Here is a 15,244-nt window from a genome sequence, read left to right as displayed (position 1 = left end):
GTCACCATTGGGGGGGGCACCATTGGGGGGGTCACGATTTGGAGGTCCCGAGTTTGGGGGTCCCGAGTTGGGGGGGGTCCCCAGTTTGGGGGTCCCGATTTTGGGGGGTCCCGAGTTTGGGAGTCCCGAGTTAGGGGGGCCCGAGTTTGGGGGGGGCCCGAGTTTGGGGGGGTCACCAGTTTGGGGGGGTCACCATTGGGGGGGGTCACCAGTTTGGGGGGTTTGGGGGGTCCCGAGTTTGGGAATCACCAGTTTGGGGGTCTCGAATTTGGGGGGGTCACTAGTTTGGGAGGGGGTCACCATTGGGGGGCGTCCCGAGTTTGGGGGTCCCGAGTTTGGGGGATCACCAGTTTGGGGGGTTTGGGGGGTCCCGAGTTTGGGGGAGTCCCGAGTTTGGGGGTCTCGAATTTGGGGGGGGTCACCATTGGGGGGGTCACCATTGGGGGGGTCACCATTGGGGGGGTCACCAGTTTGGGGGGGGTCACCATTGGGGGGGGGGTCACCAGTTTGGGGGTCTCGAGTTTGGGGGTCACCAGTTTGGGGGGGTCACGATTTGGGGGTCCTGAGTTTGGGGGTCTCGAGTTGGGGGGTCTCGAGTTTGGGGGTCCCCAGTTTGGGGATCCTGAGTTTGGGGGGGGGTCACCAGTTTAGGGGGTTTCGGGGGTCCCGGGTTTGGGGAGTCCTGAGTTTGGGAGTCTCGAGTTAGGGGGTCACCAGTTTGGGGGTCCCGAGTTTGGGGGTCCCGAGGTTGGGGATCCCGAGTTTGGGGAGTCCCGAGTTTGGGGGTCTCGAGTTAGGGGGTCACCAGTTTGGGGGGGGGGCACCAGTTTAGGGGGGGGGGTCACCATTGGGGGGTCTCGAGTTTCGGGGGTCCCCAGTTTGGGGGTCCCGAGTTTGGGGGTCCCGAGGTTGGGGATCCCGAGTTTGGGGAGTCCCGAGTTTGGGGGTCTCAAATTTGGGGGGGGTCACCATTGGGGGGGGTCACCATTGGGGGGGTCACCAGTTTGGGGGTCACCAGTTTGGGGGGTTTGGAGGGTCCCGAGTTTGGGGGTCACCAGTTTGGGGGGGTCACGATTTGGGGGGGTCACCAGTTTGGGGGGGGGGCACCATTGGGGGTCACCAGTTTGGGGGGGTCACGATTTGGGGGTCCCGAGTTTGGGGGGGGTCAGCAGTTTGGGGGGTTTGGGGGGTCCCGAGTTTGGGGGTCACCAGTTTGGGGGGGGAGTCACCATCGGGGGGGGTCACCATTTGGGGGGGGTCACGATTTTGGAGGGCTTTGGGGGGGTCCCAAGTTTGGGGGTCCCGAGTTTGGGGGGGTCACCAGTTTGGGGGGTTGGGGGGTCCCGAGTTTGGGGGTCTCGAGTTGGGGGGTCTCGAGTTTCGGGGGTCCTCTGTTTGGGGGGCCCGAGTTTGGGGGGGTCACGATTTGGGGGGGGTCACCAGCTTGGGGGGGGTCGAGATTGGGGGGTTCGAGTTTGGGGGTCTCGAGTTTGGGGGGGGGCACCATTTGGGGGGTCCCGAGTTTGGGGGGTCATCACTTTGGGGGTCCCCAGTTTGGGGGGGTCCCGAGTTTGGGGGGGTCAGCAGTTTGGGGGGGTTTGGGGGGGTCCCGAGTTTGGGGGTCCCGAGTTTGGGGGGTCACCAGTTAGGGGGTCACCAGTTTGGGGGGGGTTCACCATTTGGGGGGGGTCACGATTTTGGAGGGCTTTGGGGGGGTCCCAAGTTTGGGGGTCCCGAGTTTGGGGGGGTCCCCATTTTGGGGGTCCCGAGTTTGGGGGTCCCGAGTTGGGGGCATTCCCGGTTTGGGCGGTCCTGAGTTTGGAATTCCCCCCAAATCCTCCCAAATTCTCCTGAATTCCCCCAAATTCCCCACCCCAAATTCCCCCAAATTCCCCCCAAATCCCCCACCCCAAATCTCCCTCAAATTCCCCACCCCAAATTCCCCCAATTCCCCCAAATTCCCCCAAATCCCCCACCCCAAATTCCCCCAAATTTCCCCCAAATTCCCCCCAAGACCCCAAATTTCCCCCAATTCCCCCAAATTTCCCCCAATTTCCCCCAAATCCCCCAATCCCAAATTCCCTCCAAATTCCTCCAAATTCTCCCCAAATCCCCCCAAATTCCCCCCCAAAATTCCCACATATCTCCCTCAAATTCCCCACCCCAAATTCCCCCCAAATTCCCCCAAATTCCCCCCAAATCCCCCACCCCAAATTCCCCCAAATCTCCCTCAAATCCCCCACCCCAAATTCCCCCCAATTCTCCCAAATTCCCCAAATTTACCCCAAATTCCCCCAAATCCCCCACCCCAAATTCCCCCAAATTTCCCCAAATTTCCCCCAAATTCCCCCTAAATTCCCCCAAATCCTCCTGAATTCTCCCAAATTCCCCCAAAATTCTCCCAAATTCTCCCCAAATTCCCCCCAATTCCCCCAACCCCAAATTCCCTCCAAATTCCCCCAAATTTCCCCCAAATCCCCCAAAACTCCCCCAAATCCCCCACCCCAAATTCCCCCAAATCCCCCACCCCAAATTCCCCCAAATTCCCCCCAAATCTCCCTCAAATTTCCAAAACTCCCCCAAATCCCCCACCCCAAATTCCCCCAAATTCCCCCCAAATTCTCCCAAATTTCCCCAAATCCCCCATCCCAAATTTCCCCAAATCCCCCATCCCAAATTCCCCCAAATCCCCCACCCCAAATTCCCCCAAATCCCCCACCCCAAATTCCCCCAAATTCCCCCCAAATCTCTCTCAAATTTCCAAATTCCCCCCAAATCTCCCTCAAATTTCCAAATTCCTCCCAAATCTCCCCCAAATTCCCCCCAAATCCCCCACCCCAAATTCCCGCAAATCTCCATCAAATCCCAAGACCCCAAATTTCCCCCAGATTCTCCCCAAATTTCCCCCAAATTCCCCCAAATTCTCCCCAAATTTCCCCTCCCGCACCTCCTCGGTCTCGGCCGAGCGCCGCGTGGACCACACGAACTCCATGACGGCCACCAGGATGGCCACGACCAGGCCGCACACCAGCACCACGAAGATGCCGCCGATGTTCTCCATGCCCAGCCCTGCGGACGCCGGCACGGCACAGCTCGACTCGGCATGGTCAACTCAACCCAACCCAACTCAACCCAACCCAACCCAGCCCAACTCAACCCAACTCAACCCAACCCAACCCAACCCAACCCAACCCAATCCAACCCAACTCAACCCAGCTCAACCCAACCCAACTCAATCCAACCCAACCCGGCACGGTCAACCCAACCCAATCCAACCCAACCCAACCCAACCCAACTCAATCCAACCCAACCCAACCCAACCCAACCCAACTCAACCCAATCCAACCCAACCCAACCCAATCCAACCCAACCCAACCCAACCCAACCCAACTCAATTCAATCCAACCCAACTCAATCCAACCCAACCCAATCCAATCCAACCCAACTCAATCCAACCCAACTCAATTCGGTCAACACAACTCAACCCAATCCAACCCAACCCAACCCAACTCAACCCAACTCAACCCAATCCAACCCAACCCAACTCAACCCAACTCAATCCAACCCAACCCAACTCAACTCGGCATGGTCAACCCAACCCAATCCAACCCAACCCAACCCAACTCAACCCAATCCAACCCAACCCAACTCAATCCAACCCAACCCAACCCAACCCAATCCAACCCAACTCAACCCAATCCAACCCAACCCAACTCAACCCAACTCAACCCCAATCCAACCCAACCCAACTCAATCCAACCCAACCCAACCCAACTCAACCCAATCCAACCCAACCCAACTCAATCCAACCCAACCCAACCCAACTCAACCCAATCCAACCCAACCCAACCCAACTCAATCCAACCCAACTCAATTCGGTCAACCCAACCCAACCCAACACAACTCAACACAACACAACCCAACTCAACTCAGCATGGTCAACCAACCCAACCCAATCCAACCCAACTCAACCCAACCCAATTCAACTCAACTCAATTTGGTCAACACAACTCAACCCAACTCAACACAACCCAACTCAACCCAAAACAACCCAACTCAACTTGATCAACCCAACCCAACTCAACACAATCCAACTCAACCCAACCCAACTCAACTCAACTCAATTTGGTCAACACAACTCCACCCAACCCAACTCAACCCAACCCAACTCAACTTGGTCAACATAAATCAACCCAACCCAACTCAACCCAACCTGGGTCGACCAAACTCAACTGAATCCAACCCAACTCAATGCAACCCAATGCAAACCAACTCAACGCAACCCACTTTGGTCAACCCAACGCAGCTCAAACGAACCCAGACAAACCCAACCTTGGTCAGCCCAACCGGATCAACCCAAACCGCGCCGTCCCCATCAGGGGTCAACGCAACCCAACGCAGCCCGACCGACGCCCACCTTTGGCGCGGTGATCCTCCTCCTTGGGGCAGTGCCCCCCTTCCCACCACTTCCTCTTGAGGATCTCCAGCCGGTTGTTCTCCTGCAGCTGCAGGATGGCCAACGTGATCTCATCGCGGAACGGCGACCCTGGGAGGCGGGGGACGAGGGACACGACACCGGGGGGGTCCCACCTGCTTTTCCGGGGGCGGGAATCCCACCCCAGCCCCGCCCCGCCCCCCGGCCCGGCGCGGCGCCCCGCGGTACCCAGCGGCATGCCGATGCCGTAGCCCTTGGTGTCCAGCAGCCCCCCGATCTGCGTCAGGTTGCAGTTGTGGCGCCGGTGGTACTCGTTCATGGTGGACTCCAGCAGGAAGGCGTACTTGGAGTTGAGGACGCGCGCGATGCCTTCCTCCGTGCTCTTGACGAAGACGCTGGGCTGCTTGGAGTGCATGTAGTTCCACATCCGCTGGTACGTCTGGTAGCGCGAGTTCTGGCGGGGGCGGCGGGGGGAGACGGGCTTGGGGGGGGGCTGCGGGGGCTGGGGGGGCTGGGTTGGGTTGGGTGGGTTGGGTTGGATGAGTTGGGTTGGGTTGGGATGGGTTGAGTTGGGTTGGGTTGGATGAGTTGGGATGGGTTGAGTTGGGTTGTTTGGGTTGGGTTGGGTTGGCCCAGGATGAGTTGGGTTGGGTTGGGTTGGGTTGTTTGGGTTGGATGGGTTGGGTTGGGGTGGTTGGGTTGGATGAGTTGAGTTGGGTTGTTTGGGTTGGGTTGGGTTGGCCCAGGATGAGTTGGGATGGGCTGAGTTGGGTTGGGTTGAATTGGGTTGGTTGAGTTGGGTTCGGTTGAGTTGGGTTGGGTTGGGTTAGATTAGTTGGGTTGAGTTGAGTTGGGTTGGGTTGGGTTGGATGAGTTTGGGTTGAGTTGAGTTGGGTTGGGTTGGGTTGGTTGGGTTGGGTTGGGTTGGATGAGTTGGGTTGAGTTGAGTTGGGTTGGGTTGGGTTGGTTGGGTTGGATGGGTTGGTTTGGCCCATGTTGGTTTGGCTTGATTGATTGGGTTGATTGATTGATTGATTGATTGGTTGATTGACTGATTGGGTTGATTGGTTGATTGGGTTGATTGGTTGATTGGGTTGATTGGTTGGGTTGTTTGATTGGTTGATTGTGTTAAATGACTGGATTGATCGTGTTGATTGATCAATCAGGTTGATTGATTGACTGATCAAACAGGTTGATTGATTGCCTGATTAATTGGTTGATTGGGTTGGGTTGGTTGGGTTGATCGGTTGGGTTGCTTGGTTGGTTGATTGGCTTAAATGATTGGATCAATCAGGTTGATTGATTGATCGATCAGAAGAATTGATTGATTGCCTGATTAATTGGTTGATTGGGTTGGTTCGATCGGTTGGGTTTCTTGATTGGGTTGATCAGTTGGGTTGCTTGCTTCATTAATTAGCTTAAATTACTGGATCGATCGGGTTGACTGATCCGATTGATTGATTGCCTGATTAATTGGGTTGCCCGATTGGGTTGGGTTGGTTGGGTTGATTGATTGGTTGATTGGTTTGATCGGTTGGGTTGCTTGATGGGTTGATTGGCTTAAATGATGGGATCAATCGGGTTGATTGATTGATCAGATTAATTGATTGATTGCCTCATTACTTGGTTGATTGGGTTGGGTTGGTTGGGTTGATTGGTTGATTGGGTTGATCGGTTGGGTTGGTTGATTGATTGATTGGCTTAAATGATCGGTTTGATCAGGTTGATCGATTGATCAGATTAATTGATTGACTGCCTCATTAATTGGTTGATTGGGTTGGGTTGATTGGATGATTGGGTTGATTGGTTGGGTTGGTTGATTGGTTGATTGGCTTAAACAATCGGATGGATCAGGTTGATCGATTGATCGATCAGATTAATTGATTGATTGCCTGATTAATTGGTTGATTGGGTTGGGTTGGGTTGGTTGGGTTGGGTTGGTTGGGTTTGTTGATTGGTTGATTGGCTTAAATGATCGGATCGATCGGGTTGATTGATTGATCAGATTAATTAATTGACTGCCTCATTAATTGGTTGATTGGGTTGGGTTGGTTGGCTTGATTGGATGATTGGGTTGGGTTGGTTGGGTTGATTGGTTGATTGGGTTGGGTTGGTTGGCTTGTTTGGATGATTGGGTTGATCGGTTGGGTTGGTTGATTGATTGATTGGCTTAAATGATCGGTTCGATCAGGTTGATCGATTGATCAGATTAATTGATTGCCTCATTAATTGGTTGATTGGGTTGGGTTGGTTGGGTTGATTGGTTGATTGGCTTAAATAATGGGATCGATCTGGTTGCTTGATTGATCACTCAGATTGATTGATTGCCTGATTAATTGGTTGATTGGGTTGGGTTGGTTGGGTTGATTGGGTTGATTGGATTGGGTTGGGTTAGTTGGGTTGGTTGGTTGGGTTGCTTGATTGGTTGATTGGCTTAATGATCGGATCGATTGGGTTGATTGATTGATTGATCAGGTCAATTGATTGATTGCCTGATGAATTGATCAGATTGATTGATTGACTGCCTCATTAATTGGTTGATTGGGTTGGGTTGGTTGGGTTGATTGGTTGATTGGGTTGGGTTGGGTTGATTGGGTTGATTGGGTTGATTGGGTTGATCGGTTGGGTTGGTTGATTGGTTGATTGGCTTAAACAATCGGATCGATCAGGTTGATCGATTGATCAGATTAATTGATTGACTGCCTGATTAATTGGTTGATTGGGTTGGGTTGGTTGGCTTGATGGGATGATTGGGTTGGGTTGGGTTGGGTTGATTGGTTGATTGGGTTGGGTTGGGTTGGGTTGATTGGTTGATTGGGTTGATTGGTTGGGTTGGTTGATTGGTTGATTGGCTTAAATGATCGGATCGATCAGGTTGATTAATTGATCAGATTAATTGATTGACTGCCTCATTAATTGGTTGATTGTGTTGGGTTGGTTGGCTTGATGGGATGATTGGGTTGGGTTGGGTTGATTGGTTGATGGGGTTGGGTTGGGTTGGGTTGATTGGTTGATTGGGTTGGGTTGGGTTGATTGGTTGATTGGATTGGGTTGGGTTGATTGGTTGATTGGATTGGGTTGGTTGGCTTGTTTGGATGATTGGGTTGATTGGTTGGGTTGGTTGATTGGTTGATTGGCTTAAACGATCGGATCGATCAGGTTGATCGATTGATCAGATTAATTGATTGACTGCCTGATTAATTGGTTGATTGGGTTGGGTTGGTTGGGTTGATTGGATGATTGGGTTGGGTTGGGTTGGGTTGATTGGTTGATTGGGTTGGGTTGGGTTGATTGGTTGATTGGGTTGATCGGTTGGGTTGCTTGATTGGTTGATTGGCTTAAATGATCGATTGATCAGGTTGATTGCCTGATTAATTGGTTGATTGGGTTGGGTTGGTTGGGGTTGATTGGATGATTGGGTTGGGTTGGGTTGCTTGATTGGTTGATTGGCTTAAACGATCGGATCGATCGGGTTGATTAATTGATCAGATTAATTGATTGCCTCATTAATTGGTTGATTGGGTTGGGTTGGTTGGCTTGATTGGGTTGGGTTGGGTTGGGTTGGGTTGGGTTGATTGGTTGATTGGGTTGCTTGACTGGGATGATCGGTTGGGTTGCTTGATTGGTTGATTGGCTTAAACGATCGGATCGATCGGGTTGATCGATTGATCAGGTTGATTGCCTGATTAATTGGTTGATTGGGTTGGGTTGGTTGGGTTGATTGGATGATTGGGTTGGGTTGGGTTGCTTGATTGGTTGATTGGCTTAAACGATCGGATCGATCGGGTCGATCGACGGATCGATCGGGTTGATCGATCGATCGATCGATCGCTGGATTGGCTGCCCGCGGCCCCTGACCTGGAAGAAGGTCATGGTGGAGCCGGCGTGGATGGTGCCGTACTCGATGTTGGTCTGGTCGGCGAGGTCGTCGGCCGACTCCACCGGCACCTCCATGCGCTGCACGGTCAGGAACGCCGCCAGGTTGGCCGTGTACGACGAGATGATGATGAGGGTGAAGGCCCACCTGCAGAGGGGGCGGGGTCAGCATGGGAGGGGCTGGTGGGAGGGGCCACACCTGGGCGGGGAGAGACCCCGCCCCGACCCCGCCCAGAACAGCCCCAGGTTCTCAAACAGCCCCAAAAATGCCTCGGGAATCACCTCGAAACCCACAGAAATCGCCCCAAAAATCCCTCAAAAATCACCCCAAAAACCACAGAAATCGCCCCAAAAATGCCTCAGAAATCGCCTCAAAACCCATAGAAATCGCCCAAAAATGCCTCAGAAATCGCCTCAAAACCCACAGAAATCGCCCCAAAAATGCCTCAGAAATCGCCCCAAAAATGCCGCAAAAATCGCCCCAAAAATCCCTCAAAAATCACCCCAAAAACCACGGAAATCGCCCCAAAAATGCCTCAGAAAACACCCCAAAAATGCCTCAGAAATCACCCCAAACCCCACAGGAATCACCCCAAAAATCCTCAGGAATCACCCCAAAATCCCTCAAAAATCACCCCAAAAATGCCTCAAAAATCACCCCAAAAATACCTCAGGAATCACCCCAAAAATCCCTCAGGAATCACCCCAAACCCCACAGGAATCACCCCAAAAATCCCTCAGGAATCACCCCAAACCCCACAGAAATCGCCCCAAAAATGCCTCAAAAATCACCCCAAAAATCCCTCAGGAATCACCCCAAACCCCACAGGAATCACCCCAAAAATGCCTCAGGAATCACCCCAAAATCCCTCAAAAATCACCCCAAAAATCCCCCAGAAATCACCCCCAAAAATCCCTCAGGAATCACCCCAAACCCCACAGGAATCACCCCAAAAATGCCTCAAAAATCACCCCAAAAATCCCTCAGGAATCACCCCAAAAATGCCTCGGGAATCACCCCAAAAATCCCTCAAAAATCACCTCAAACCCCCACAGAAATCGCCAAAACCTCCCCAGATCCCCCCAAAACCGCGGGGTGCTGAGCAGACGCCGCTGACGCAGCGCGTGGACACCCCACATACCGCCCCCAAATCCCCCCCAAACCCCCCCAAATCCACCCCATATCTCCCTCAATCCCCCCCAAACCCCCCTCAATCCCTCTCAACCCCCCCAAATCCCCCCCAAACACCCCCCCAAACCCCCCTCAATCCCCCCCAAACTCCCTCCAAATCCCCCCAAACCCACAAGAATCCCCCCCAAACCCCCCCAAAACCGCGGGGTGCTGACCAGACGCCGCTGACGCAGCGCGTGGACACCCCACATACCGCCCCCAAACACCCCCTAAAACCCCCCCCAAATCACCCCAAATCCCCCCCAAACAACCCCAAATCCCCCCTAAATCACCCCAAACCCCCCCAAATCCCCCCCAAATCCCCCCTAAACCGCCCCAAACCCCCCCAAGCTCCCTCCAAACCCCCCTCAATCCCTCTCAACCCCCCCCAAATCCCCCCCAAACACCCCCCAAACCCCCCCAAACTCCCTCCAAATCCCCCCAAACCCACAAGAATCCCCCCCAAACCCCCCCCAAATCCCCCCAGATCCCCCCAAAACCGCGGGGTGCTGACCAGACGCCGCTGACGCAGCACGTGGACACCCCACATACCGCCCCCAAACACCCCCAAATCCCCCCAAACCCTCCCAAATCCCCCCCAAATCACCCCAAATCCCCCCCAAGCCCCCCAAAACCGCGGGGTGCTGACCAGACGCCGCTGACGCAGCGCGGTGGACACCCCATATACCACCCCCAAACACCCCCAAATCACCCCAAACCCCCCCAAATCACCCCAAATCCCCCCCCAAATCCCCCCCCAAACCCCCCCAAAACCGCGGGGTGCTGACCAGACGCCGCGCTGACGCAGCGCGTGGACACCCCACATACCGCCCCCAAACACCCCCAAATCCCCCTAAATCACCCCAAACCCCCCCCAAGCTCCCTCCAAATCCCCCCCAAACCCCCCCATACTCCCCCAAATCCCTGTCAAATACCCCCAAATCCCCCCCAAACCCCCCAAAACCGCGGGGTGCTGACCAGACGCCGCTGACGCAGCGCGTGGACACCCCACATACCGCCCCCAAACACCCCCCAAATCCCCCCTAAATCACCCCAAACCCCCCCCAAGCTCCCTCCAAATCCCCCCCAAACCCCCCCATACTCCCCCAAATCCCTGTCAAATACCCCCAAACACCCCCCCAAAACCCCCCAAAACCGCGGGGTGCTGACCAGACGCTGCTGACGCAGCGCGTGGACACCCCACATACCGCCCCCAAACACCCCCAAATCCCCCCCAAACCCTCCCAAATCCCCCCCCAAATCACCCCAAATCCCCCCCAGATCCCCCCAAAACGGCGGGGTGCTGACCAGACGCCGCTGACGCAGCGCGTGGACACCCCACATACCCCCCCCCAAACACCCCCAAACCCCCCCAAATCTCCCCTAAACCCCCCCAAACCCCCCCAAATCCCCCCCAAATCCCCCCGAAACCCCCCAAAACCGCGGGGTGCTGACCAGACGCCGCTGACGCAGCGCGTGGACAGGGGCTCGGGGCAGCACCTCGGCGCCCTGCTGCAGGAATCCTCCCACCGGGAACCAGAGGCTGTTGCCCAGCGTGTACTGGTTCTGCAGCAGCCCCGGGCGCTCCCGCACGCACGGGTGCGGGTTGTACCACTCGTACGGGCTCAGCCTGAGGGGGCACGGCCGGTCGGGACCCCCCCCCCCAGACCAAAATCCAGCGCTGAGATGGATTTGGGGAGGGGGGGTGGTCTCGGTGAGGCGCAGGGGGGTGAGCTCAGGTTGGTCCCCGATGTTGGGATTTATGTGGGAGGGGTTAAAATAAATCTGGGATCATCACGAATTCATCTGGGACCTGTCTGGGACCACCCCAAACCTGTCCAGGACCACCCCGAATTTATCTGGGACCACCTCAAATTCATCTGAGACCACCCTAAACACATCTGGGACCACCCTAAACCCACCTGGGACCACCCCAAACCTGTCTGGGACCACCCCGAATTCATCTGGGACCACCCTAAACCCACCTGGGACCTGTCTGGGACCACCCGAAACCCACCTGGGACCACCCCAAACCCACCTGGGATAACCCCAAATTCATCTGGGACCACCCCAAATTCATCTGGGACCACCTCAAATTCATCAGGGACCACCCCGAATTCATTTTGGACCACCCTGAACTGGTATGGGACCACCCCAAACCCATCTGGGACCACCCCGAATTCATCTGGGACCGCCCCAAATTCATCTGGGACCACCCCAAACCCACCTGGACCACCCCAAACCCACCTGGACCACCCCAAACCAAACTGGGACCACCCTAAACCCACCTAGGACCACCCCAAACCTATCCAGGACCACCCTGAATTCATCTGGGACCACCCCGAATTCATCTGGGACCACCTCAAATTCATCTGGGACCCGCCCCAAATTCATCTGGGACCACCCCAAACCTGTCTGGGACCACCCCAAACCCACCTGGGACCCCCCCCAAACCCACCTGGGACCACCCCAAACTGGTCTAGGACCACCCCAAATTAACCTGGGACCACCCCAAATTAACCTGGGACCACCCCAAACCCACCTGGGACCACCCCAAACTGGTCTGGGACCACCCCGAATTAACCTGGGACCACCCTAAACCCACCTGGGACCACCCCAAACCCATCTGGGACCACCCTAAACCCTCCTTTGACCACCCCAAACTGGTCTGGGACCACCTCGAATTAACCTGGGACCACCCTAAACCCACCTGGGACCACCCCAAACCCATCTGGGACCACCCCAAACCTGTCTGGGGTCACCTGAAACCCATCTGGGACCACCCCAAATTCATCGGGGACCACCCCGAATTCATCTGGGGTCACCCCAAATTAACCTGGGACCACCCCAAACCCACCTGGGACCACCCCAAACTGGTCTAGGACCACCCCAAATTAACCTGGGACCACCTCAAACCCAACTGGGACCACCCCAACTTCTTCTGGGACCACCTGAACCCGTCTGGGGTGACCCCAAAATAATCTGGGACCACCCCAAACCCATCTGCGACCACCCCAAACCTGTCTGAGACCACCACAAATTAATCTGGGACCACCCTAAACCCACCTGGGACCACCCCAAATTCATCTGGGACCACCCGAAACCCACCTGGGACCACATGAAACACACCTGGGACCACCCCAAACCCACCTGGGACCACCCCAAATTCATCTGGGGCCACCTCAAATTCATCTGGGACCTGTCTGGGACCACCCCAAACGCAACTGAGACCACCCCAAATTAACCTGGGACCACCCCAAACTGGTCTAGGACCACCCCAAACCCATCTGGGACCACCCCAAACCCATCTGGGACCACCCCAAACCAATCTGGGACCACCCCAAACCAATCTGGGGTCACCTGAAACCCACCTGGGACCACCCCAGATTCATCTGGGACCACCCCGAATTCATCTGGGGTCACCCCAAATTAACCTGGGACCACCCCAAACCCACCTGGGACCACCCCAAACCCACCTGGGACCACCCCAAACTGGTCTAGGACCACCCCAAATTAACCTGGGACCACCCCAAACCCACCTGGGACCACCCCCCACCCTGCTTTGTGAGCTGGGTTTTTTTGGGGGGGTTTTCCTGGATTTTCGCCCTTCCTCGGGACCGTTTTTTGGGGCGCCCCCCCCCCCCCCCAGTTCTCGGCCCCGTTTTGGGGCTCACCTGGCGGCCAGGAAGAGCACGCAGCTGACGGCCAGGTAGGCCAGGAGCATGAAGAGCCACACGGCCGGCGAGAAGGGGTCTAGGAAGGAGAAATACCCCGGCTTGCGGCCCTGGGGGGACGCGGAGTGAGACCCCCCGCGCTGGCAGCGGGGCCGGAGACCGCCCCAAAGCTGCCCCGGGCCCAAACCCGCCCAAAATCGCCCCAAAAAACGACCTAAAACTGACCCAAAATAACCCCAAAACCATCCCAAAATAACCCCAAAACCATCCCAAAGCTGCCCCAGGTCCAAACCCGCCCAGAATGGCCCCAAAAACGACCAAAAATCACCCCAAAATGGACCCAAAGCTGTCCCAAGGCTGCCCCGGGCCCAAACCCGCCCAAAATCGCCCCAAAAATGACCCAAATAACCCCAAAACTGACCAAAAACTGACCCAAACAACCCCAAAACCGCCCCAAAGCTGCCCCAGGTCCAAACCCGCCCAGAATCGCCCCAAAAAACGACCAAAAACTGACCCAAAATAACCCCAAAACCATCCCAAAGCTGCCCCGGGTCCAAACCCGCCCAGAATGGCCCCAAAAACGACCAAAAATCACCCCAAAATTGACCCAAAGCTGTCCCAAGGCTGCCCCGGGCCCAAACCCGCCCAAAATCGCCCCAAAAATGACCCAAAATCACCCCAAAATGGACCCAAAGCTGTCCCAAGGCTGCCCCGGGCCCAAAGCCGCCCAAAATCGCCCCAAAAATGACCCAAAATCATCCAAAGCAGAAACAAAACCGCCCCAAAGCTGCCCCGGGCCCAAACCCGCCCAAAATCGCCCCAAAACTGACCCAAAATCACCCCAAAATTGACCCAAAGCTGTCCCAAAGCTGCCCCGGGCCCAAACCCGCCCAGAATCGCCCCAAAAACGACCAAAAATCACCCCAAAATTGACCCAAAGCTGTCCCAAGGCTGCCCCGGGCCCAAACCCGCCCAAAATCGCCCCAAAAACGACCCAAAACTGACCCAAAATAACCCCAAAACCATCCCAAAGCTGCCCCGGGCCCAAACCCGCCCAGAATCGCCCCAAAAACGACCAAAACTGACCCAAAATAACCCTAAAACCAGCCTAAAGCTGAACTGAAACCGCCCCAAAGCTGCCCCAGGCCCAAACCCCCCCAAAATCGCCCCAAAACTGACCCAAAGAACCCCAAAATTGACCAAAAACTGACCCAAACAATCCCAAAACCATCCCAAAGCTGCCCCGGGCCCAAACCCGCCCAGAATCGCCCCAAAAATGACTAAAAATTGACCCAAAATAACCCCAAAACTGAACAAAAACTGACCCAAAGTAACCCCAAACCCACCCCAAACCCATCCCAGACCCGTCCCAAACCCATCCCAAAACCCCCAAACCCCAAACCTCAAACCTCAAACCCCAAACCCATCACAAAACCCCCAAACCCCAAACCCCGCACCCCAAACCCCAAACCTGTCCCAAAAACCTCAAACCCCAAACCCCAAACCCGAAATCCCACATCCCAAACCCCAAACCCAAACCCCAAAACCCAAACCCAAACCCCAAACCCCAAACCCAAACCCAAACCCCAAACCCCAAACCCCAAACCCAAACCCAAACCCCAAACCCCACACCCCAAACCCCAAACCCCAACTCCCCACACCCCAAACCCAAACCCCAAACCCCAAACCCCAAACCCAAATCCCAAACCCAAACCCCAAACCCAAACCCCAAACCCCAAAACCCAAACCCAAACTCCAAAACCCAAACCCCAAACCCAAACCCCAAACCCCAAACCCCAAACCCAAACCCCAAACCCAAACCCCAAACCCAAATCCCAAACCCAAACCCCAAACCCGTACCATGAGCTGGCGTCACGCCCGGCATCATGAAGGCAAAACCTCGAACCCCAAACTCGCCCCAAAAAAACCCCAAACCCGGCCCAAACCCCAAACCCTGAACCCCCAAACCGTCCCAAAATCCCCAAAATCCAAACCAGAACCCCAAACCCAAACCGCCCAATCCTAAACCCAAATCCCAAACCCCGATCCCAAATCTCAAATCCCAAATCCCAAACCCCAAATCCCAAA

General features: G+C 55.5%; 1 protein-coding gene across 1 annotated transcript in view; it reads right to left on the bottom strand.

Annotated features, from left to right (window-relative positions):
* Positions 1-296: 296 nt before the first annotated feature.
* The window catches only part of LOC128802997 (glutamate receptor ionotropic, kainate 5-like), a gene marked incomplete at its 5' end in the record, with an annotated part of 40,561 nt that continues 25,613 nt past the window's right edge, over positions 297-15,244 (bottom strand). The window contains 8 exon segments of the mRNA XM_053969563.1: positions 297-622; positions 2,935-3,069; positions 4,418-4,546; positions 4,664-4,889; positions 8,294-8,459; positions 10,938-10,966; positions 10,968-11,112; positions 13,157-13,266. Coding sequence (XP_053825538.1) covers positions 297-622; positions 2,935-3,069; positions 4,418-4,546; positions 4,664-4,889; positions 8,294-8,459; positions 10,938-10,966; positions 10,968-11,112; positions 13,157-13,266 — 1,266 coding nt within the window.

Source organism: Vidua macroura, unplaced genomic scaffold, assembly GCF_024509145.1.
Source record: "Vidua macroura isolate BioBank_ID:100142 unplaced genomic scaffold, ASM2450914v1 whyUn_scaffold_245, whole genome shotgun sequence".
Classification (NCBI taxonomy): domain Eukaryota; kingdom Metazoa; phylum Chordata; class Aves; order Passeriformes; family Viduidae; genus Vidua; species Vidua macroura.
Note: the sequence above shows the minus strand (reverse complement) of the source record. Positions and strands in the feature narration are given on the sequence as shown.